At 45.5% G+C, this 26,197-nt stretch overlaps 1 protein-coding gene across 1 annotated transcript; it reads left to right on the forward strand.

Annotated features, from left to right (window-relative positions):
• Positions 1 to 1,753: 1,753 nt before the first annotated feature.
• On the forward strand, positions 1,754 to 26,197 carry LOC149328843 (uncharacterized). The gene is made up of 6 exons (XM_089559109.1): positions 1,754 to 2,026; positions 4,461 to 4,870; positions 8,602 to 8,733; positions 11,581 to 11,800; positions 21,572 to 21,751; positions 26,147 to 26,197. The coding sequence occupies exons 1-6, from the start codon at positions 1,754 to 1,756 to the stop codon at positions 26,195 to 26,197; spliced, it is 1,266 nt and encodes a 421-aa protein (XP_089415235.1).

Genomic DNA, 26,197 nt, shown 5'->3' on the forward strand with positions numbered 1-26,197 from the left:
CAGCGATCATTTCGAGGATTAGAGGAAACATCCGCCCTATGTCCGACAGCTGAACAGCGGGTAGAAGCTGGTGTTGTCTTCCAGTAGAGACGCCCCCTCCAAGTAGTTAAAAAAAGTTATTTTAGGTGAAAAGGAGGAAGCTCACTTTTGGATGTCACGCGGGATGCAAGCGGAAGTTGAAGAGGAAGAAGGATCAGGTTCCTGCTGGCCGGCCGAGTTAACCTGCTCTCGGAACCTCTTAGCGTCGAGAATTCGCCAACCACCCAAGAAGCTGCGCTGATTGCTACGCTGCCCATTTTTCGGCAACGACAGATATCAGTTCCACCAAGCCACCATGGGGGATCCGAGCCAAATGTCACAGGTGAGGTACTCCTTGGTAATTTGTCAGGCAACTGCTCCGATGCATTTACTCCGCCTTGAAAATGGACTGTATATGAAACCGCAGTGTACAGAAACTTCACGGTAGATCGAATAGCGCGCAACATTTTGGGCGCTGCACTTCAAGCTAATCGGGCCGTCACCTTCCGACACTGGTTTGCACCTGAAAATACGGAGGGGCTTAGCCGTTGTATGGTGTTCTATGTGGCGATTGCCACTTCAAAGCTCTACGTGGGTTCTGGGGGCGCCGTAGTAGAGGGTTGAGATGAATTGTTTCGCGGATGTTTCGAAATTCATGGACATCTAAATAATACGGACGCCTTGCCATTCCGCCTGTATCGAAATGCGGCTGCGGCGAGGGTTAGGTGTGTCGCCGGGCTTATTAGTCGATTGCCGTAGAGGCTCAGCCATCGCAGACGGTCTGCGAGAAAAACGAATCGTCACTATTTTTAAGATAATAATTTATATTTATCCCGACGGTCTGTAGTCTGCTCACTGCGCCGCCGCGGTGGTTCAGTGGTTATAGTGCTCGGCTGCTTACCCGAAAGACGCAGGTTCAATTCCGGCCGCGGCGGTCCAATTTCGATGAAAGCAAAATTCTAGAGGCCTGTGTTTTGTGTTTTGTGCGATGTCAGTGCACGTTAAACAAGCCAAGGTGGTCGAAATTTCCGGAGCCCTTCACTACGGCGTACCTCATACCCTTAGTTTCTTTGGGACGTTAAGCCCCCATAAAAAACTGTAGTCTGCAGTCTTGCTTCGAATTTCACCTGCCTACCAGTTAAGGCGACAGCGTTAAAGCTCCCGTTGAGCCGAAAATCTGGTGTCGTCGTCGGCGTTGTGAACGAGTAATCCTCGGAGAAGGAACCTAGGTCACGTGACTTTGTGGTGTCATCACAACCTGCCCAATGAATTGTGAGCAAACTGACCACTTGTGTCGTGTGTTTGCGCGACAGCTCCTATGCACTGTAAGAAAAACCGTAAGGAAGACTGACCACCGTGGCAGTTTAATTAATGAGTGATCGCGAGAAGCCCGGCAGCAGCAACATGGGTCGCCCAAGCCCCACCAATAGCAGCACCTGTCGCAGCAGGCCCATCGCCTAACCGCTGCCTGCAGTGCTGAGAATTCCCGCTGATGTAGCAATGTCGAGTAGATGAAGTGGAGGATGACCAATGTTGCATATATGGGCATTGACGTACTTAAGCTATCGCTTTATACCCTTTAGGCGGAGCCTGAGCGTCCCCTCGATTTTTTTTCACTGCATTTTGGTTATCACGCTGTCTCTTGAACAGACCCTAAAGTAATCGCTGTAGGGGGGGTTTTCAAAGACATAAATTATGATAATGACGACGATGGTCTTTCGCCAAGCAGATGTCGATGTCGGAGAATCCGGAGATGTCCCAGATGTCTTCGTCCAGCGTAACTGCGGGCTCGGATCGCCTCGCGGAACGCGAGCGCAAGCGGATGATAGTGCGCGTCGGAACAGTGGTGATCATCTTGCTGCTCATCATCGACCTCATCCTGCTCTACCTGTGGCTGACGGCCGAGCCCAAGGTGATCCGCAAGACCGTCCGCAAGAAAGGGGAAGAAGAAGATGCGCGCCTCTTCGGGTCGGGCCTCGAGGACGCCGACGGCTCTGTCCTCTTCCTGGTGAGATGATGGTTGTGCGATAACAACGACAGCGATAACACCAATAGAAAATATTTATCAGCTCGTCATAAATTACACCTGAGCGTGCCGGCACTTGCTACAGGGAAGCTGAAATGGTTCTTTGAGAATTCGAATCTATGAAGCTTCTAGGTAAAGAACCCTACTGAAAATCTCCATATGAAGAGTCCCATAATTCCATACGATTCCGTACAGGTTGTATGGATTTGGTGTGGAGCATATGCGGTTCGTATGAACCATATTGCCACGTATCATTTTAGTGTCCGCTCGTTCGCGCTCAAGGCCGCAGGAAAGGGGTTTTTCATTTTTGTTTGTGACGCGAGAAGCGACAGGACTAATCTCGATTGATCACAGCCATGAAGAGCTGCATCTACGTTTTTCTAGATTACTGTAGGTGACCTTGACCTGCTATTTGGAAGTTTCCTTGGTGGCTTTAAATTGAGAGATGCCCCGAGCGGCAGGCATTCGTAGTTCGACGACTGACGCGCACGCTTGTTGCTTACGGCGCCGCCGAGTGATTCAGTTCTTTTGCGGGTGCAAGCCAGCCCAAATAAAAAGATCATCGTTTGCAAGTTGCTGTATTCCTGACCGCTGGACTGCCGTCAATACCACGTGACAATATGGTAAGCACGTATATAAGCTTATGGAACCCATATGACATCATGTACACTGTGTGGATGTCCCTATGGTAATTATGTGCAATGCTTATGGACTCTGTACATACAGGATATCGATTTTCACATTTTTTTGCGTGGACACGTTGCCGCAGCTGGCAAAGGACAAGGTTAATGGAGAGACATAGGAGAGGTCTTTGCCCTCCAGTGGGCGAAGTGAGGGTGTTGAGGATGATATTTTTCTTTATCTCATGGACTCCATATTCCTATAATTCCATACAAGCGGCTCATATGGAACGTTTCAGTAGGACATGCAAAGTATTTTTGCCCTAGTATTTAAAACGGTGAAATAATCATACGTTCAAATCGCGATGATGTTCAGGCTTCTCCTCACAGCGTTGGACAATACGTGGAAACTTGTAGTGACGTCATTATCGCAAACTTTAAGATGTCCGTTGCCTTCGCCTGTAAGCTGCTGTGCGTTATCCGATGCCGCCAAACGATGCTTCGTGAGGTTCATCTTCGGTGGCATTGTTTTTCTTCCATGAAAAAACAGTTTCTCCGCTGGAAACGCAACGCCGTCGTACGTGACCTCATCATCGGAGCCTCTGCCCGTGGCTGTGCCCTGCAGAGAAGCCCGAGCGCCGACGCGCCACTTTATTGCTCGATTACGCCACTATTTCAAATGGTAGCGCAAAATGATTTCGCCAGCCTTACAGGCATCTTTCACACATTCGGCCCTTTTAAACTCATAAAATTCTAAAACCACTTCAGTTGCCCTTTAAGGCAGTAGATGACATGTATCACAAAGTCTGACAGGAAAACAGAAACGGAATTCGCAGATAGTGCAGCAGAAATTTGCACTTCTATATCAGAATGAATAGTCGGCTGAAACTCTCAGGATGGTTACCACAGTGCACCATGCCACAGTCTAACACGAGATTCAGCGATATCTGTAGACAGCGGTGAACACAATAACATTTACGCGCAATTAGTACTTGTCTTCTCTGGCAGGGGCGCGTGACGCCAATATTGTTACTCCTGACATCAGCGCGCTGAGCCACTCAGCCTGGTAGGCTGCCATCGAGAGTTACCGTGGCTCCATGCAGGAATTCGCTGCAAAGAGACAAGCCAGCGTGGCGCGTTGAGGTGACGTCATACGTGACTTCACTGAACCACTTAGAGCTGACTAATCAGTGTGGACTGGTGGTACGTTTACGACGCCAACGCAGACGCTAACGCCGACAGAACTATAACAGCTGGCGCTGTGGAAGATTACGGACTGGTATCCCATTTATCTCACTGGTGTTTGCGAACAAGTTGTCTGGTATTTATCCCAACATATGTGCATGGACACCACTTTATAGTTTTAGGCCTTTCTTGCGGTTAGCATGCGTTAAAAAAGTGAAATAAATCCCGTGCCTTTGATGCCGACTGTGCGCAGAGGTTAGAAGAGCCATTTGACCGTCCTACAGTGTACACACAGAACGAAGGGAAAGAAAAGTCTTTGTACAGTAGGGTTAGTTCTTGGGCTAGTTGCTATTCTTGATTTAAGCTTTCCAGCGAAACGGCACACGGCCAAAGAAAAAAAAAACAGGAAAAGAAGAAGGACGAACACACCGCTGTGTTCGTCCTTCTCTTCCTGTTTCTGTTCTTTGGTCGTGTGCCGTTGCGCTGAAAAACTACGAGCTCTGTACTTGACCTGCAGTTCTCATAGTCTTGTAAAGAGTATACCAGAGAAATTTCATAAATATCAGAGATAAAAGGAAATAAGTAGCTCTTCTGCCCAATGCACAACCCAGGACGAGTTAACGCACCCTGGCATGAACTCCGCCGAGGGGCGCCACCGTCAACGCCTGTGCAACAGCTCGGGATGCCTCTGGCTCAAGGCCTACCTCCATTACGGGGGACGGGGCGGAGGAGACAGTGGCCCAGGCCACATTCACGGCCAGAGCCCCCCCGATCCGTGCGACGACTTCCACGGTCACGTGTGCGGAGCCCGGAGCCATTCTGTGTACGAGGACGGCGTCGCCCGCCTGATGAGCGCAGTCGCAGCCAGGATGACGGGAAGGCGAGGGGGCAGAGCTGCGCCCGGAAGCGGAAGTGACCCGGCGAAAGGCTCCACCACTCGAGATCCGGACAACGATCGCGTGGTTCTCTTGGAGCAGTGCTTGGAGGGTGCGACCGTTGTCACCAAGGACGACGCCACACGGTCCGTGCTTAAGAGTGGCTCACGCGGTACACATTGCCTCCATCTTGGAGAAAGGTCGCATTAACGGCTGAGGCCTCGACAAATTATAAGGCTGGCAGAGGCTTTTATTCTGTCTTCCTGTGCGAAGTGGTGGCAGCGGTGATGCACCGTAGCCGTTACGGGATGGTCGACCTTTAAGTTCACCTAGAACCTGCTGCAAGAGGTGGTCAGTTTTATAGAACGCCATCTCCAAAAGGCCGAGTAGTAGTAGTAGTAGTAGTAGTAGTAGTAGTAGTAGTAGTAGTAGTAGTAGTAGTAGTAGTAGTAGTAGTAGTAGTAGTAGTAGTAGTAGTAGTAGCAGCAGTAGTAGTAGTAGTAGTAGTAGGAGTAGTAGCAGTAGCAGTAGTATTAGTAGTAGTAGCAGTAGTAGTAGTAGAATTAGTATTAGTGGTACTTGTAGTACTAGTAGTAGTAGTAGTAGTAGTAGCAGTAGTATTAGTAGTACTTGTAGTACTAGTAGTAGTAGTACTAGTAGTAGTTTTAGTGGTAGTAGGAGTTTAATAAATAAAATAATAATAAAGGCAAGGAAAAGATCTTTGCTAGCCGAGGCATCTGCCATCGCAACGGGAAGCACCTGAGCTGGGGCAGCGGAAACAAAAGGATAGCAAATTCAAATTCAAATTCAAATTCAAATTCAAATTTTATTTTGCCACCATGGTACAGATGATGGCGGGGACCCGTAGTAAAAGCTGCCGTTTGACAGCTTGACAAGGCCACGGGCCCCCACTTTGACAGCAATGCAGTGGTTTGTTTTTTTTTTATTTTTTTTCACACACACGAAAAAAAAAGAAAATACAGGAAATACAGATAACAAAGGAAAAAATACATATAGCAGAGCTGTTATCAGGTTACAGTAGTCAGCATAAAATCAACAGCATTGTCCTGGCTGGAAAGAAAACTTACAATGATGGTGAAAGAAAGAATTAGGTAAACAAATCACAGAAAAAAAAGGTTAGGTGTAGTGTAAAAAATACTCGAACAGTTTGTGGCGTGTTGTGTTTTGGAGATCAATATCGTTTTGTGCGAGTTTGTTAAGAAGTCGTGGTAGTTTATTTTCTAATGTTTGATTACCATAGAAAGTTATGTATGTTTTTACGTTCCATTGTGCTATATTTCTTGTGTTGTACATTGCATCTAGTTTTTCTAAACCAGCTAATTTGGATAGAAAAGAAATATTATTCAACACCTCGTTTTTCACACACTTGCTCAGGCGATAGTCATAAAGCTTAGTAATTGGAAGTAAGTTATACTTTAAGAAAAGTGCGGCCGTATGGTAGGTATGCGAAACATTTTCAACAATTCTTAGAAATTTTTTCTGTAACAAGTGTAGTTTCTGAAGATTGCCTGCTGTTGTTGCACCCCAGGTTAAATGGCAATAGCTGAAATGAGATGAAATGAGAAAGCAGGCAGGGCGTAGAAATGAAATTGAAGAGGTGAGAGGGTAGTTAGAAAAGGATAGGGGCGCGAGGTACACTGTACAAAAATCTATTTACATATTAACATATATACAAGTCGGACGCACGTAATGATCTAGTTAAAGTAGAATACAAGCACACGCGCACGACACAATGCACACTTCAGCTGGAGTGTGGGGCGTCCAAGGCCGACTAGTGGCCGTTATGGTCTTGTCGGTCTGGTTTTAGGTTGCTGATTTCAACGTTGCCAGTTAGATCATGGCCGCGGCGGCCGTATTTCGATCGTGGCGAAATCTTAAAACGCTCTTGAGCTCAGCGATGACAGCGAACGTTGAGGAACATCAAGTGGTTTAAACCAATACGGAACGCTTCATTACGGCATCCCTCATAGCTTGTGTGTTACTTCGAGACGTCAAAAAGCCCATAGTTTACCATAGGTCAAGTGGTAATTATAGTATGGGCTCACATGAATAATATTCTGAATGACAACGAGGTGAATGAAGAGTGTTCAGCTTGCACAAACTTAGAGTTTTTAGCTTATATGTCTACGTTGACCGGCTTACCTTAACTACCTGTACTGTGTTCGCGAATTGACGGGAGGAATCAGCAGAGGTACCCAAACTAACTTCGAAGTTTTGCTTCTGTGCTTATATTTGTAACTAGACTCTACATTTTCGTGGTAGCTTATACAGTGTGTTCACGTAAGAATTTACACGATATTAAAAATTAGCTTTCTGAGTTGGAAGAGCGCTTTTTCCAGGCATATCATCGTCCGTGGTGTTGTGCATCAGAATACTATAACGTTTACTCGCAGGATGGTTAATTAATTTGAGTAATTGAACTTTCAATAATTACTCTTAGGCTTCTTATTTGATAACAGGCGTGTAGGCCACCGTGAGTAATATTCACATAAGTTTGTAAAATTTCCATAACAAGGTGACCCTATGCCCTCGGCCCAACAAATTTTGGCTATTTGGACGAGTTAAGCCCACTGGAGAGGTTGCTTTGCCTGCAAGCTTCTCGAAAGCGCATGTATTTTGGCACGATATAGCCAAATGTTTTTAAGCCACAGCGCCGAGGGGTAACGACGTTTTCGAAATTCTAAACACTGATACGGATATTACTTACGATAGGTTACTCGCTCCTCAAAGGAGTCTAACAGCAGTAGTCGGAAAGGTAACAATTTAATATTGTTAACAAGGAGTCTCGATAGCATGTCTCAGCTGTATTCTGATGTCATCATCATCATCATCATCATCAGCCTGACTACGCCCACTTCAGCGCAAAGTCTTCTCCCATGTCTCTCCAATTAACCCTGTCATTTGGCAGCTGCGGCCACCGTATTCCCGCAAACTTTTTAATTTCATCCGCATACCTAACTTTCTGCCGCTCCATGCTAGGCTTGCCGTCTCTTAGAATCCACTACGATACCCTTAAGGACCAACGCTTATCTTGCCTTGGCATTACATGCCCTGCCCAAGCCCATTTCTTGCTCACGTTTGTTCAGTCACCCACTTCGCCCGCTTCCTAACTCTCAACGTTACACATAATTTTTCTTTCCATAGCTCGCCACTTCGTCTTTAACTTTAGCTGAATCCTCTTTGTTAACCTCCACGTTTCTGTCCCACAGGTCAGTAGCGGTATGATGCAGCTGTTGTGCACTTTTCATTTGAGGGATATTGGTAAATTGCATTCATCATCTGAGAGAACCTGCCATATGCGCTCCACTCCATTCTTATCCTTCTAGTTATTTCCCTCTCATGATCCGGATCAGCGGTCACTAGCTGCCCTAAGTATGCATATTCCCTTACTACTTCCAGCCCCTTGCTACTAATTGCGAACTGCTGTTCCCTTTATAGACTTTAGAACATTACTTTTTTTTCTGCATGTTAATTTTTAGACCCACCGTTCTGCTCTTTGACGTCTTTTGCAATTTGTTGTCAAACACACACCGCATTGCTTTTCTATGAAAGTCTTGACTACTTGGTGTAAGCACAGGGCAAAACGTTAAAAGCAAGACTTTGCTGCGCATACTAATTTCCATCAATATTTTTACAAAAGTATCTATCTAAAATATCTGTAAAAACGTGCCTCACATTTTAAAGTGATATTCAAGAATGCTGGATTTGCTTTGTGGTTTATTGTTCCCGCTTCAGTTGTTTTGTTTGCGGTTCATTTTGCGGAGACCTTGTGTTAGAAAGTCTTGAGCACTTGTGACGCGGACAAAAAACACGGGCTGTTTCATGGGCGAGTGAACGAAATGCCGTTTTCCAGCAGCGCCTGCCGGGGAAGAAGAGACGACGGGCCGTGTCCTCAGTCTCTTCCGGACGCCCCCCTCCGCTTTTCGGAGGGCTTCTTCCGGGAGCACCCCAATGCCAGCGTGGACAACTTCTCGGCGTTCGTGCAGAGGTGACAGATATTTGCACTTTTGTAGCGTGCGCTACACTGGGCGTGGATGAGCAATTTCGCGTCAGTGTGGATGAGCCAAGCTGCGCATGCGCGAGGAGCGAGTGACGTCACAGCTGCGCAGCTGGTGCGCCGGAGGCGCCGCCGCTGCTGTGCGGGGGAGACCAGCCAGCTGCGCATTCCACAACCATGACGTCATAGACCTGGCATAGGGTAGCAGACGGCCTATGGCTTCAGCGCCGCGTTTCTGGCACAACGCTGTCAAAGCCAACGCACGCAGCGCACACCTGTCACTACCACCACTTAGCTTAAAGCGCGGTGGAGGTGTCCACTGTTCCAAGAGGTAGTTGTGCGCTTTCCCTGTGGTTAAGGTGTCCACCGAGATGTGGACACCTCACCCTCACCTTACGCAACGTATATCTTGTCATAGCAGAGTTAAGCCGCTGCCAATTTTTCCATCCAGAATACCAAATGGTCAGCCATAATCACGACCCCAGCACTCATCATCCTCTCTTAAAATGCGTTCTGTCGCAGGATCAAGTTTTTGGCGCTGATCTATAGTCACCAAATATCCTCCTTGATTGTCTGATACATCACTAAATCTGGTTTTGCGATTAGATTGTCATGGTTTTGTTGACGGTTTTGTTACCGTCACAGAACTGACGGTTAGCTGTTCACGGTCACAGAACCGCAGTTTTCATTTCCATGCTGTGAGAGGCGAGAACGGCTGGTTTGTGTGCTTATTAGCACAAGTACGAATGAAAGAAGGAAAAAGAATGAGCACCGAAAAAATGTTAGTGTTCGAGCGTTTGTTGTTTTTGTTTTTTTCTAAGTCATATACCTTATTGGTGAACGGGCTGCATCGTAACTGGTCGAATGAATTACATGTTTTAAAACATCTGATCCAAACTCAAGGTGCCCGTATTTTGCTTACGACGCACCCCTAACGCGTTAAACACATTCTAACAGGCTCAAGCCCGATCATGACCAGGGACAGTTATTTGAAATAAGTGGTTAGGAACGGATGATTCTAGCGGGTGTTTCAGCGAATACTTTAAAAAAAATTTTCAAAAATAGGTTTTTTGGGGTAAAACTATGACTTTTGCCACAAAGTATTACCAGTATTTGCGGTCTCCAGAAAACCGGTGATTCGTATTAAATAGTAAGCCGGCTAACTAATTCTTAATATTTTACTTTTTACCTAGCAGTGTTAGGCGAGTCGTTGTAATTCGAGATTTGTAGGCAGTCGTTGGTAATGGCTGTATCAGTTCTAGATTTTCTAATATGCGATTTACCCTCGGCGCGGTTTCTCGGCAAAATTTTACTTTTTTGGCTCATTACGTGCACTAGAGGGGTTGCTTTGCCTGCATGCTTTCAAAAGCGAATCTATTTTCGCGCGATGCAGCCAGTAGAGGAGGTTGGGGAATAAATACTTGGTTACAGCATCTCGGATGATAACAAGCGGAAATGGACACGGGAGCGGATATAATTCGATCAGTAGATAACCGATTGTCTCTCAGGGTGCTGCAGTCGGTTCTGAAGGGAGGCCGATGGCGATATGGGAGTCATCTCGGTGGATAAGGAAGTTTGCTGGATATGGTAGCCGCAGCTGGCGCAGAAAATAGTTAAGTGGACACCAGTGGGAGAGGTCTTCCTGCTGCAGTAGACAGTACCGTATTTTCCGGTGTACAAGACGCGGCTTTTTTTCAAAAATCTTGCTGGTGCGTCCTATACAAGGGTGCGTCTTATATGCGAATTTTTCGGCTTCTTTTTGTGAGTTCGGAAATTACTCAGGTTCATGTTGAAGCTTTTTTCACCGGAAAATTATCGCTACCAATAACGCGGTTGTAACACGGCTATAATACGGGGACCGCCATGCGCAATTTTTTTGGTGAACTTTATCATGAAACGGCGGGGATGATGACTTCCGGGATCATAAACACGCGGCCGTTTCGGAGGCCCCAAGCAAAAGTAATGTGAAATGCCAAAAAGATGGCGACAATCGCGCTTTTCGCCATTGTCAAGACAAGCCGGCATTTTTTTTTAGTCTCCCTTTGCAACTTTGTTTGCTCTGTGTATGTAGTACGTGCATTGTGCCAAGAGAATGTTTCAGCTGCATTGCCTCCAGAAAGGCGCAAACTTTTTGATAGCGCATCCGAAGATGAAGACTTTGAAGGTTTTAAGTGAAAATAAAATGTTGTTATAGACATAAGGAGAGTTCTTTCGTTTTTTTTTTTGCTAGAACGTGGGCGCGTATGGCATGAGTGTTGCCTTATCGATCACTTTGCGTTGCTTAAGAACTCACAGGTACGGTGCATTTCACGATGTCACGCAAGCATGTTTAACTAAGCCTCACTAGCCTAACTGGGTAAATTGGGGTGCGTCTTATACACGGGTGCGTCTTATATGCCAACTTTTCTAATAACAGCCTGCATATATGGCAGGTGCGTCTTATACAAGGGTGCGTCTTATACACCGGAAAATACGGTAGTTGGTTGTTGATCATGGTTATGAAAATAGTGATGAGAATATATGAGCTAAGCACTCAGCAGAGCAACGCGCCCTTAAGTTTTTTACAATGAAATCAGACACCCATGAGGGCTAGCTCACCGTATTTCCGGTCTTAAACGGCAAATACAGTCGAACCTTGTCACAACGAAACACTTTGTAACGAAATAATCGATCTAAGGGAGGAATGACGATTCCTTAAAAGGCTCGGTGAAGACGTGCTATAAAGAAACTACGGCTATAACGAAGTGATCGCCGCACCCCAGCTGCGTTATAATGAGGTTGAACTGTACTGCACTTACTGAGTTACTCGCGGGTCACTGCGGAATGACGTTCTTGCAGTGTAGCCCCCAATCTTAACCTGGAGAGCCGCCTCCACTTGCGCGAGACCAATGCATCCTCTGCCTTCCCCAAACACTGGATCCAACAAGCATGCCGCCGGGTGGAGCTCTCGGCGCGTTGCCACCTGGAGCGGATTGTGCGCTCCAAGGGATACGGACACCTGGCCTTGTACCAGCTACTGTGGAAGCTGCTCTACTTCGCACCATTCATGGGGAATGAGGCGAGTACTCATGATTCGACGTTTCATGCTTCTTGTTAGATCAGTGGAGTCTTGTTTTTTCGAACTCACTTATTTCGAACTCCCGGTTTATTCGAAGCGACACTTTAGTCAAGTGAACATTAGGGGTACCTGCCAGGTTCCTCATAATTCGGAGGCTGCTTGATTAGAACAAACTTTGTCATATTCGATTTAGAATTATCGGCCTTTGACAGCAGTACAGCCTCATCACGGACATTATTTAGAAAAATAGTACGTCTCAAAGAGGAAAAAGACTCTTTTTCGTTGCATGACGCTGGATGGATTTCTAGCTCGTTTAAGTTTTCGCTCATGAAACTGCTGCTATAGTCATTTAGAAAGATAGAATATGAATTTCAAGACTTCCTACACACCCCTTCCGCCTTATCAACAGTAAAAACTTTCTTGGTGTGCCACTCATTTCCTTTTGAATAAAAGCGACTATGGGGAGTACGAGAAACGAAGGAAGATATATTTGTTCGGCGTCTTTGAAAACATACCTGAGTTGAGCACTTATTTCTTCGGGGCTGGTTAATAAGCCTGAGTTGGTCAGATTCATGCTGATTATGACTTCACTACTACGTCGATATTATTTGCCGCGGCTAAGGTGGCACGTGCAGAAACTGCAGTAAATAAAATGGTAGACTATTAACGCAGTTAAATACAGTAGACGTGCGAAAGCAGGTGTTTTGCCTTTTTGTCTCATGGTTTCCTTGCTGGGTGATCGGGACGTCTTGCAACGTTATTAGTTTGATATTAATAGATCTCGATGAAGTCAATGGGGTGCAATACACAGCACGAGATTGTGTACATCAGTTCGATAGTAGTATTAGTTGATGGAGACAACATTATGCAATGCACAGCGCACGAGAATATGTTTATTAGTCTGATAGCAGTATTAGTTGAACAGGAAGACAATGTGCAATGCACACGGCGACAGTGTGTTGCAGTTTAACACGAGGCGTGAACAGCTGCGGCGATAGCACATTGCTCTCGTGCAGTGGCCAGCGAAGCTGATCTGCGCTGTTGCGGGTTCTAATCCCGGTCGCGGCAATGTTTATTTAATTTATTATTTATGCTTTCAATAAGGTCACCCCCAAGGTCGAGCTTCACACAAACTGTCACCTCGTGAAGTGGTGCATTTGCACTAAAATATGTAATTATTGGCGCTGTGCCAACGCGACGAGGGCCCCATGTAAATTCAATGCATCCCTGATGTACACTCGCGAGTAAAAATAAGATTAGCACTAGTAGTGACGTGCCACCGGAGCGCCAGATATCAACGCTCGGCGCTGCAGTTACGAATACGCCAATAACAAAAGTGCCAGCTGTGTTCGCAAAGCATGGCGCCGCGTCAGCCGCACAGTGCGATTTTTGCCGTCCGGTGACGTCATTGTGCGAATGTTTTTTTACTCCCGACTGTACTGCCAAGCATGGTTTGCATGAGCGTTGTGACACCCAGAGGAAGCAGCTATCGCGCCCAGCGATAGCTGCGCTACCTGATGTTGTTTCGATCACAGATCACCATTAGTTTAAAAATTTTTTTCTTGAAAGTTCTCAGTCTTGCAATTTAGGGAAAGTAAATAGGACCGGATGGCGTATTTGCTGCTTTTCGACCTTCAATTGGGCGCGTTTGATGATGCTAGAGAAGCTACATTTGAGATTGCTGGTAACGTTGGTGGAGTTAATATTACGCTGCATTTTCTCTCGTATTCTTTTTCATCTGTTTCTAAAGACTTGATACAGAAATTTTTAGAGAAGAATGCTTCTTTCAGAGCGTTAGCTCTGATTTTCTCGTTCCTAAGCTTCGCGCCGTCGTCTGCGCCCGCAGGAACACCCAACTACCTCGGCTGGGAGGTGGCAAAATTGGAAAGAAGGAAATGTCCTCTGTACTTTATGGGGAGCTGGGGAGCGGAGCTAGGGAAAAATGGGAGAGGCGAGGCGAAAAGAAAGTGGTAGCTTGGACGTCCGACTAGGATGCGGTAGGTGGGTTCGAAACCCACTGCCAGACTAGGATGGCTACGAGGGTACCGTAGAGCGGCGACCGTTTTTTCTGCTGTCAGACCACAGCTAAAGCTCAAACATCCGCGTTCCACGCTCGTCCTGGAAGAAATCCTGGGATTTTTTAAAATTTTTTTTAAGAAGTGTACTATAATCCAAAATGTCAGACTTGGGAGTGGCTTCTTATTTTTCGCATCCTTATAGGAAAATTACAATCGGTAGGGACTTTTATTGTACAGATGCTTACCTATTCTGCAACTATTAAAGCGTTACGCCTCAGAGTGCCCAGAGAAGGGTTTTTAAGGTATCTTCACATCAGATTTGTGGAGATTTCGAAATTTCCTCTAGACAGCAGTAACTTCTCCAGAACGGCGTAAACTAAGCCTGACATACCATTTCTCTCCTTTATTTTTGTTACGCAAAATATATTCATCATGACTAGTCTGTCTTGATTCGTACGTCATTGCAAAGTTAAATTGCGCTGCGCTAAAAGACGCCACCTGTCGACAGGATCACGATCGTAATATTTCGCTCGGGATATACGAGGGGGTACCCAAAAAAACCGGACTTATTTTTGTTTGAACTTATTTGTTTCCATTTTAAGCAGAAACCTTCAATCTCCTTCAAAGTATTCCCCACTTGCAATGATACGCTTGTCGAATCTTTCATTCCATTTTTCGAAACATTGTTTAAATTCATCTTTTGTGATGCTTGACAGGGCCTCCGTTGTTTTTTTCTTCACCTCAGCAACATCAGCGAAACGCTTTCCATTCACCTATTTTTTCATTCTAAGAAAGAAAGAAAGTAGCACGGGGCAAGGTCGGGAGAGTATGAGGGTTGAGGAATAGGGGTCATGCCATTTTTGGTCTAAAATTGCCTTAGAGACAGGGCTGTGTGAGGAGGGGCATTGCCATGATGGAACAACCAGTCACCGGACCGCCACAAATCTGGCCGCTTCCACCGCACACTGTTGCCCAATCTTTTCAAAACATCCAAGTACAAAGCCTGGCTAACTGTCTGACCCTGCGGAACAAATTCTCAATGGACGACTCCTCTCACGTCGAAAAGAGAAATCAGCATTGTTTTGAGGTTTGGTTTCACCTGAAGCTTTCTTGAGGCGAGGTGAATTTGAAGTTTTTCATTGGCATGATTGTTGCTGTGATTCAGGATTCGATTCAGGAACACTTGAGTTGTCCCCATAGCATCGTCCTTGTACGTCTTTGTTAATATTTCAAGCGTTTCCATTCAACTTTTTCCGAGCAAAAATCAGAATTTCACCGGCGCACGCTGTTCACGAAAATCAGCCATTGCAAAAACGACATTCCCACAAAACAGTCGTCACTCTAAAACTTTCCCTAAACTAGTCTGACCTCCTTCAACGACGGCACTCGGCTTACTGACTCTGGAATGTTCGTTCTATGCGCTCCTAGTGGCAAAACGCGGTACCACAGAAGCTTTGCCGACCAAAAAATTTAGTCCGGTTTCTTTTGGGTACCCCCTCGTATGTGTGTTCTCACAAAGCGAAATTCGTTACTTCTCTAGCAAATACTGTGTGAAAAATATATCAAATAACAAAAGATATGAATAATGTGAAATATTTAGGCAGTTTTGATCTCTCGCGGACTCTCCTGTCCCCGAATCTCTAGGAAATCTCGTGATTAAATTAGTGGTCTTCTGGCAGCAGACAAGTGCTAAACCGAGAAAACTGTGTGGAGGCATTGGCTTGTCCGCCATGTATGTGCGCTTTCGAGCACTATGATGGAACTTGTGTCATAAAGTCTCGAGCAGCGCGAGAGAACAAAAACCTGAAAATCTTACGTTACTTAGGATTACAGAAACAACGAAGACAAATAGAAATAGTTAAGCGACAACCAGCAACTCAGGTTTTATCCAAGTGCACCGAAAAAAAAGAGACTAACTATCTCAAATGACATTTCTCCGTGACACTTGGCGTGACAAGTGATATTTGGCTTTTCTTCGTTGTTATTCATTTTATCACCACTCTAATGGTACATGCATTTTTTTCTTTTTGCTTTAAATAGTGTTCCTGAATAAATCCTGCGTTGTCGGGCTGCATTTAACAGCTGCTGTTTGCGTTACTTAAGTACTTCCCAGCCATTCAAAACCTATTGTAAAAATGAAGTTCCAACTAACCTATTCCCGACCAATCCACAAAACTCACGCTTCCGTAGGGAGCCTGTGGAGTAAATGTAGAAATAATGAGACAGCAGTGTCACCTGGTGACACGAAACGAAACTAGTCTCCTTTTGTGTGGACTCAGAGATTGCCAATTTGGTCATTTTGTTTCCACCGCGGTGGCCTTCTGCTCTTTCGACCTCCCCATTCATCAATCTGTTTGTATCACATAAAGGCAGAAGCACCCCATGCGGTTTTCTAGTACAGTTCTAGGGCCAGTATCGAAAGCGTTGGGAGCCTACTTGTATAGAGGTCCCTAGAACCCGTGCGACTCTAGCGCCATCCTGAATAACCATTGGAACTCTCCTGTTTGTTCGTTACGCTGCTCTACCGCAAGGTGCCGCTGGCTGTCAACTTTTTTTTTAACTTTTTCCTGTTTATTTTCGCGTCCCAACGCAAAATATAATAACGTCGCCCCCGTGCTTGGTTTGCTTCGAAGATAAACAATGAAAGGATTCTCGCCCAGACTGAACCAAAGCGAACAATAGAATTTCAGAAGACGTTGAGCACACAAGACACGGTGGAGACACAAGATGCGTGAAACGCAACCTCCCGCTCGCTGGAAACTGAAACCAGCAAGCTATTGGTAAAAGATAATCCTGATGCTTCCTGATTGGTATCACTTCTTTGAATCCTCAGAAGGCTTGGATTTTAGATATCACTTTTTATCAGTAGTGGCAGCGAAGTTTCGCTCAAGATACTGGAAGAAAAATGTGACTAGCTTTTGTTAAATTGTTGATGAAATTTTAAGCCCACTCGCATAGTTCTAACTTCTGTACCTTTACGCTAGGACTGCTTTCGCAGTAATGCCTAATTTCAACTGATACCCTACATTTGGGGAAGGCAGTCTCCTTGTATCAAGAGGCACAACTTTTACCTTAAAGAATCCGAAGAGAGCATTGTTTAAAGATCTATACATTTATGCGTCAATTTGAATCAACAAATTTGGCCTGGAAGTTGTCGAAACGGTCTTACTGCCGCGGTCATATTACCCCTCATGTAAAGCCCTCATCCGAGGGCCCTTGAGGTATTTGTAATAAACAAATAAAAAATATATTTGTAGTGCTTGTTTGTTCATTCTTCAAAGCTACCGGCAAACCGCTTTATTGCTTTGTTTGTCTTGGAAGACGAGACGAGATTTATTTCCATTGATCGCATCGAGGCGGCCACGCTTCTACGCTCTTCCAGGATGTTCTAGTAATTTTGGGCGCGTTATCTCGAAAGTTTGCTATCAGTTTTAAATTAAGCGCGGCCGAGATCGGCTGGTATTCTGTTATACAACCGCCGAACAAGCATGTTGCTTCGCCGCCGCCGCCTCATTCCGTTCTTTGCAGGCGCAAGTCAACCCGAATTAAGAGTTTTGTTTAGAAGCCATATTTTCGCTGTCTTCCTGCTCTCCGGACTGCAGTCACCACTACGTGACAATATCTGCAGTTAGATGAACATGCGCGTCATTGCGTTGTCTAAGTGCCCATGAATAATGTTTACTTGCTTCCGTGACGGCGTTGTTGGACGTAGACGCAGGTTTCACAATATCAGCCATGCATTGCCGTCGTACTGTGGACATCTTGTACTTTCTTAGCACAGCGCATTGAATAGTTCAGTTCTCACTGAAATGAAAAAGCTAATGCACTTTCTTCTATTCCCTGCTAGCGATGGGATACATGGTTGAACATGCGTAGCGCGATGTTGCGCCTTAAACTGACCTACCTGCTTACTCTCTGCCACAAGTTTGCAAATAATGAATAAATACACGTGAGAGGAGGAAGTGTTGAGATAGCAGCACTGATTCTTTCGACATCGACAATCATTGCTTGCCGAAAAGCCACAGTAGCCATATAGGCCGCCGCGCCGCAGCACTAGGGACAGCTTCATTGGCGCCGTCTAGTGGCATCCATGCACAAGCGGGCCGCCTGCGTGGAGCCGTTTGTCCCGCAAGCATTTTTCCTAGTGAACAGTAGAATTGTAGATAACATGCTGCACTTTCCGGTCATGTCAGCTGCGGGCTGTGCGCTCCGCACTATAGGGCTTACGTTGCAATGCTTTCATTGGCACCGGATTTAAACCCTCTTGTTCCGGAGAACTGTGTTGCAGGAATACGATCGGCGTCCCACTTTGCGACGGACAAGGACTGGAAGTCAGTGAGTTCTTTGAGCGCTTTACCTTAACTTCAGGGGAATTCGAGGAGTGTAGTTAATGATGGCGGATTACCAGAGTGAAGATTTTAAAACATCCCCTTTCCTCCTCCAAGACAAACACGCAAAAGCAAGACACACATTTTTAGAGGAACTCTTTGGCACGCATGGGCAGGACTAGCGAACATACAGGATGCTTGGCGAAAGGCGTTGCACATTTAAAAAAAATAGGCTTTTTGAGTTAGGCCTTTTTCGGCATGGCATATTCAGCGATGTAGTACATCAGAATACACGATTCAGAATGTTAACAAGCATGTACGTCTGCAGGGTTAACTAATAATGAATAGTTTGAATAATTGAATATTACTTTTAGGCTCCTTAATTACTGAGAGGCATGTAGCCCTACTTAAGTAATAAAAATACCAATTTTTAGAATTCCGAAAACGCGGTTACTGTCGGCACTGTGGCCCAACAAATTATGGTGATTTCAGCGAGCTACGTACACTAGAGTGGTGGCTTTGCCGGCAAGCTTCTCGAAGGAGCATGTAATTTGGCGTGGTGTAAACAAAATTGGTTGGACCATAGCCCCTGGGGTAACCGTTTTTTCGAAATTCTGAACATTGGTATGCATATTACTTCAAAAAGCCTATCTAGCCAAAATGCCTCTTTTAAAAGAATTGTAAAGTCTTAGGTGAAACGCCTTGTATAGACGCTAGACAAATATACAAGCCTAGACACAGAGGAGACCAGAGGTACGCAAGAAACAGGAGGTTATGTCTTCTGTACTCTTTGGTAAATAAATTTTCTAAGTGGAGGCTGAGGGATAGAATTCTAAGGAGCATTAGGGAAGCGCAACGCAGTGAACAGTATTGCAATACAGACATAACAAGCCTTGCGCACTCGCTATCGCGAGCATACAAGCACATTTTTAGAGGCGGGTAGCCTTTCGAACGCTTCACTAGTTCAGGTCTGCAGGTTCCGGCTCGACGTGTTGGTGCCGGACTAGCCACAACAGGAGGCTTGATTACCCGACTGTACAGTTTATTTTGCATATTTGCAGGATTAAACGAACTATGCGAGAACATGCTCTCCAGCTTGTTGAATAGTCTGTATTCCATTGATCCCTAGCTGGGGAATATAGGTTTTTAAGTTGGGTCCAATCAGGCGGCCACTCGGGGTGTCTTATATGTGCGCTTACAGCAGGAAATTCTACCAGCGCTGTCTTGCATGTGTTCCGATAGCGATGGAGATCCTGCTACCGGGATGGAAGGCTTTGTTTGGAGTGATATTTGATCAAGGTCGATTTGAAGGGTATGTCACAGCTTCCAGAAGGGTTGTTGTCCTCAGGCCTCAGCGGCCTGTGGGAATGGCTCGGCTCCTTCGATTTGCTGCGGCTCTCTTTGAGTGCAGGCTAGAGGGGAGGTTTGTTCCCCACCAACGCAACGCAGAGCTTGTGTGCGTGAACGCTTACTAAGGCGAAAACCTTATGTCGCTCATAAGTCAAAACCCGGCGTTGAGTTGACTCACCGTCCACATGGAACAGACTGAACGCCCACAACCTGATGACGTCATCGACAGTGCTTGCATCATCAGGAAAAAAAAAATTTATTCTGAAGTGACTTTCGAACCCAGCCCCAAAATTCATAGTGGTGTCGAAGCCAGAAGTGGCTGCAATCGAACCGGAACTGGCGTCATCGGATTAAAAAGTGAAACAGAAAGTAGCGTCATCAGACCAAAAGTGAAAGCCTTGAAGCGGCGTCATCAGACCTGAAGTGAGACCGCGAGTGCCTTCATCAGTCATGGGCAGTATCGAAGATACATGTATCTTCGATACTATCTTTCGATACATTTTGTGTATCGGTATTAGGTATCGCGTGCTGAAAACTATAGTATCGGAGTATCGGTATCGAAAATACATTTTTAGTGTATTGTGTATTTTACGATACTCGATACAAAAAAAAAGCTGCAAAAGCCCTCGGTCAGGCGATAGTACAAGACGGGCGGCAGCCCCTTCGCTGCTTTTTAGCCAACTCCCAAGCTACCACTTCTGTATCGGCGTTTCTGCGCCGTCCGACTGTCCGCCGTCCCATTTCAGTGCGACTGCTCACACGTGTTCCTAGTTTGCGGTATACGCCAGTAGCCCTCGCCGCGTTACGCGCGGATAAGCAGCAGCTATGGCTGACGAACTTTGGTGTGCCATCTTGGATGGAAAATATTTCACTGTCACGTCATCTGATGAGGACAAAGTCAAGGCCATGTGCTCATTTTGTAAAACAGCAATCAGCGGTGCCTACTCCTCGACTTCGAATTTCAAGCGTCACCTTAAAGTATGTAAACTTTCATAGCTTTACTGTTTTTAACGCATTAATATTTCTTATTTTAACTGTCACTTACGGGATGAAACTAGGCGCTGGACATTTCGGCTAAGCGAAAAAAGAAACGATAAAATTACGTCAAATTACGTTGCTTGAAATTTTGTTTTAGCCTGATGAGGTCGCTATTCTTTTCATGCAGACACAACTTGCTGGCAGTTAAGTACGAGTTGCACTTGAGTCAAAGCTGACTATCACGTAAACAAGCCTGGCGCGGGATTAAAGTTCAAAGTTAACTAAGCAAGGACGCCCAGGGCATAATACGACGGTGTCTGTTGGATAAGGCGCAGCTGTGACTTTTGGGGTACTGCTCCAAAATCTTATACGCCCCTGCTGACCAGCCACCATTATCTCCTGTCCGCTTTCTATCTGTAGGCGGCGTTCCGATTCGTAGATAAAATTATACGTATCTAAGTATGTCAGTGTATATGCCCCTATGTAAACTTCGTTAGTCGTAATATAACCTGTATTATACTTGATATTTTAGTGATGCATCGAAGTATCGACGATACAGTATCGAGTATATGTATCGAAAATCGATTTCGGTTCTGTATCTTGTATCGGTATCGGAGATACAATTTTCAAAGGTATCGAGTATCGTATCGAAGATACTATTTTGAAGTATCTTGCCCAGCCCTGGCCGTCATAGACCGGGAGTGACTTTAGGTAAACCGAAAGTGACGTGGTGTCTTGGTTGAAGCGACGCTTCATATGTCCGCGCATGTAGTCATGTCGTTCCTAGACGCCTTCACCCTGAGGCCTTTGACTGAAATGCCTTCACAGGAATGACCTTTCAGACATTAATACTACTTACTAATACTAGCTAGCAAACAATTGTAGTTAACTAGTAGCCCATGATGAAACAAAAGCTTACACATTCAGAGCATTTTAGTTTTAAATGCCCCGTACTTTTTGCTCTTGGTTGCGATTATTCCCCATTTTGTTATGTGAGCGTATACCTCCTCCTTCCTGCGTCCCTCCTTGGTGTCGTCATGAGCGCTGTGTTTGTCCGTCAGGAGGAACTGCCTTGCCATTGATTCTCGCTGACGCAGGCTGCGCCCCTGGTGAGAAAGACGTACCGGGAGCCCCCGCAGCCTCAGGTCCAGGCCTGCCTGCGGGTCGTCGAGGACGTGCTGAGGCGTAGGACGGCTCAAGTGGCCCGCGCGACGCTGCTGGAGGCCATGGACGGCCTCCACGACACTGTGGCCCACTTCGTCTGGGAGGCGCGACAGGCAAGCGTTCAGCACGTTTTCTCACTCCGCGCCAGAAATATAAAATATACATGTGAGACACTCTCTACGCAAAGCCTCCGATGGAATAGATAGCGCTTGTCGAGTTGGCTATAAGTCCCCTGACCAAACAGCGAAGAGATGAACGCATGCAGCGTCTCCTCCGTGACCATCTTGTCCTATTTGTGTTCGTCTGTTTGCGCTGCCAAGTTGCCACGACAGGCCTAAACGTTCCCGAAGACGAAGAGTGTGCGAGAGTCGAAGCTTGGCCGAGCTGGTGACGGTTCACTTGGCACATAGCGCTAAAAGAGACGGACACAGGGCGACACACAGGGACGGCCGCTAACTTGCAACCGAAGTTTATAGGCCAGAGAGGCAGATGCCTCAAGGATAGGTTGCGAGAACACAACTATGATGTCAGGAATGGTGTCAAAGGGCATCTTGCTGGCGTATCAACGCGAAAGAAATAGATGGAAAAACAAAGAAGTGTCCTGACTGTTACCCGGATTTCAAAGGCTCTGTTTTCATTGATTGCTACAAAGATAAGCTTACTAGGAAAATTATAGAGGCGTTTAATATACATTCGCAAAAAGAAGATACGTGTGTCAGTGCTGCCTGAGTGTTTCTATCTGACAAAAAAATGCTTTTCATGTCTGCTAATCCGTAAATGGCATTCGACGATAACGCTGTTTTAGTGGTTCCTTATTTCAAAGGTTTTTATTTCCTCTTGTTTGTTAAGAAAGGGCTTATATGGGCTGATTTCATGCACTAAACTTCAGTTGTAAGTTAGCGCCCGTCCTGTGTGTCTCCCTGTGTCCGTGTCTGTTTAGCGCTATGTGGCAAGTGCATGGTGTGTGTTTTTCAAATTTCTCCCTGCGAGCTACCTGAGTTGTTTCTATTCCAACGCAAGAACTAGAACATTTATTAAATTAACTCGGGCGGGGGGGGGGGGGGGGTGTTGCCGAACAAAGGTTACACGGAAGAAAAAAATTTGCAGTCAGCTGGTGGAGGCCTAAATGATCACGAAGAAAGTAGATGGTTGCTTCACCATCTATCAGTTTAGCAGATAAGGAGTTAGGTTCTCTTGGCAACTGTGTGCTAGGGGAGTGCCGTCTACTATGAAAGATAGTCGTCTAATTTCGTTGAAAAAGATGTCATGACTCGACTGTGATGTGCATGAGCAGTGTGCATTTTAGGTTTTAGTCTTTGTTCTGTTTTTTTTTTGGTTGCCCCGTGTATTCTGCGTTTACCAAAATAATAGAAGCAGTTGTTGGCGCTCGTGTCGTCTCCCGGCTCGCTTTTCTCCTCTTTTCTGCGCTGCTTAAGCATGAACCCACAGCAACTCGCCCAGTTGACCGTAGTGGTTACAAAGAAACCAATGAATTAAACTTCACTTAAACGGTGCCGAGCAGTTACAAAGCAAATCTGTGAGGATTTATCAAGTCTTCACAGTTGAGGAAAAATTAGTCTAGACCCGGGCTCAATTTCGCTTAACATGCTTCGCATTCAAGTTGTTAATAGATTCAGCCTCGCCCAGCAAGCAATTCAGTGAGCCTGGTAACTTACTCTCGGAATATGTGTGGCGATGATTAAAAGGTTTAACCAATCGGCCAGGACGAATTTTCTTCTATTGTGGAAGGCGCACAAAGGTGCCCAGCTTTGTTTCGATGAAGTGTGGTTATATTAGTTATAATTACTCTCCTATTAGGAAGTAAAAAGGGCTATCATTAATACCGTCACGTGGCGGTGACGCATCGAGTAAAAACCACCCTAGACGGAAGAGTCAGTGGGTGGATCACTGTCCGCAAAAGACGCAAAGTCGCTTTGAAGGGGCAATGATATGCACAGTCTTCAACCGTTGATAGGAAACCGAAGCATTGCATCCCGCCTGTGCTTAGGCTGCTGCATTGTACGCATTCAGACGTAATCGTCGTATGCCTCGGCATTTTGAGAAATTGCGATCATTATCGCGGCGAATGGACACTGAAACCGTGAGCGTGGTCTTCTCGCAAAAGAATTTAGCGGATGGAGCCTTTGCAATAGCGCTGGGGTAAGAGGAAAGGGGACTCTGTTATGTTGATCTGAGAAAAGATAGAGAAATGATAAAGCATACTGCATATAGACCAACACTAACATATGTATATAACGATTGGCATGAAATGACAATTCGACAAACTAGAATGTGAGCCATCAAAAATCAGATTGAGTATTGAGTCGGGACCGTTTGGAATAGTGGTTGCCTCATTTCCATGCATTTTTCTTGACCCTGGCGCCCATAAAATATATATTTTATATACCACAGGTGGCGAGGAAATGACATAAGATAAAAAAGGGGGGAGGGGAGGAGTAACATCTTCACAAAAAAAGTAGTAGTAATGTGAACATAGTATAGAAGAGCGACCAAACATCTGTTTAGCTAATATTTCTGTAATGTTCAAGAAAAAGAGAAGAATTAGATTTGTTTGTCATATTACCTGGTATGGAAAGACGAAATTTTAAACTGACATTTCCGGACTTAGCAGTCTCGACATTCCCTTTTAGTAGGTGATTCGACTACCCGGCTGCTGAATGCAAAAATTAGGCTCAGTGCCCGAGAACAGTGCTTCAACTTTGAAGTTATGACCTATAACAGAAAACGCACTAAATGCTTGAATGAGAAGCACTGCCATATATTTAGTCGCATTGAGCCCTCCCTGCGAGCCGGTCAGGATGCCGGAACGTCGTGTTTTTGTTTTCTTTTGCTGCTGCAGCAAGTTTTTTGCAAAGTGTACAGAAAGTAAAACAGTCTCAAACTTGTCATGATCACCACCTACCGGGTGTTCTATTTCAGTATCGACATAACACTCATCCTCGCTCTGTTTTTTGCACTTATTAATGCGAGAGCATTTTATGGATATGTCCTGTCCGCAAAAAGTGCCCGTAATTTTGTCCGCACGATCACGTCGTTCTCTGAAAATAAATGTGTGAAAGTGTGCTTGTGACAGATAGTGTGTGATTAAAGGTTGCCGTAGGAAGAAGTTGGTTGAAGAGGCTTAGTTAATTAATTGAACGCGAAGAAACGCGAAAAATACACTCAGACGTCAAAGTAGCCATGGACGTCGATATAGTACATGGGCGTCGGAACAGCTACGGACGTCGACATAGTATGCGGACGTTTTTTTCACGCATTGCTTCAATGCTCGCCGCGCAGTGATCTCAAAGTTTTTTTCTTCGGTCCGCAGCACTAGCTTTACAACCTTCATTCCTGCAACGTAAAACAAACGGAACAAGATAACCTTGATAGTGTTCAATCCAAGCCAGGCCCTGCGTACGTATGATGACGTCAGCACTAAATATTCAGTCACGTGCCTTATTTTCAGTGAGGATTGCCAAGAAGAGGCGCGCGATATTCACGGAGTGGAGAGAACTGCTAGTGTTTGTAGTCACGCGTTCGACCAGGACAGTACACAATGGAACGAAACGTAAACACAGAACAAGTATGACAGTAAAAAAAAGTTAGGCAGTGGTTAATCTCTGCCGAACCGAGTTACACGTAGCGAAAGCTACCTAAGCATGATTAAACATGGTTTATATTTGGTACGTCAATTGTTGGTATATTCTCCCCGCAACTTCACAGCTGCTTATTCCTCTTCATTGATCAATTGGCTTGACGCAGTCAAACACTGATTGATGGTCAGCAAAATAGTAGTTAGCCACCGTTTCGATCTTGGACACGCAGTAGTTAGACCAAGTTAAATGTGGTCGCACACTGCGTAGTCTGTATTTTAGGAACCGAGGCTAGATGAAATCCAAACTTTAGTTTAGTTTAGTTTATGGGGTTTTACGTCCCAAAGCGACTAAGGCCATGAGAGACGCCGTAGTGGAGGGCTCCGGAAATTTCGCCCACCTGGGGTTCTTTAACGTGCACTGACATTGCACAGTACACGGGCCTCTAGAATTTCTCCTCCAAAGAAATTCTAGCCGCCGCGGCCGGGATCGAACCCGCGTCTTTTGGGTCAGCAGCCGAGCACCATAGCCGCTGAGCCACCGCGGCGGCTCCAAACTTTTGGTTCATCTGTACAGTTAAGTCTTCTTCTTTGCGCTTAAGGTATTACTGCCGGTGCCGACAGCTTGCAAGGTCGAAATTCAATGTCAAAGTTTGAGACCAAAGTTGAAGGTCAAACGTCAATGGTACAGGTCAAGTCTCAAATGTCAAGGTCAAAGATAAGGTTAGACTTGAAGGACAAAGTTCAAGGTCAAAGGTAGTCCACTAAGATAGTCCACTAAATGTGCATAGCAACACTAGCCCTGATTTGTCTCAAGGTCGTTTCAAGGTTACGACGAAATGCGTCCCAGCTGTAGTAGTGTAGCTTCGGCTACAAACATTCGGAATAGCTAAATTGGCGTTTGGCTTTTCAGGTCATAATCGGAGATTTGAAGACAATAGTGTTGTATGATTCACACCTGTAG

The sequence above is a fragment of the Amblyomma mixtum genome, chromosome 9 (assembly GCF_055824585.1).
Source record: "Amblyomma mixtum isolate Tamu chromosome 9, ASM5582458v1, whole genome shotgun sequence".
NCBI classification, from domain to species: Eukaryota; Metazoa; Arthropoda; class Arachnida; order Ixodida; family Ixodidae; genus Amblyomma; species Amblyomma mixtum.

Coding starts and splice junctions, on each gene's coding strand:
- LOC149328843 (XM_089559109.1), top strand. CDS start 1,754: ATGTCGGAGAATCCGGAGATGTCCCAGATGTCTTCGTCCAGCGTAACT. Junction 4,871..8,601: donor ACCAAGGACGACGCCACACG/GTCCGTGCTTAA, acceptor GTTTTCCAGCAG/CGCCTGCCGGGGAAGAAGAG. Junction 11,801..21,571: donor CACCATTCATGGGGAATGAG/GCGAGTACTCAT, acceptor TCGCTGACGCAG/GCTGCGCCCCTGGTGAGAAA.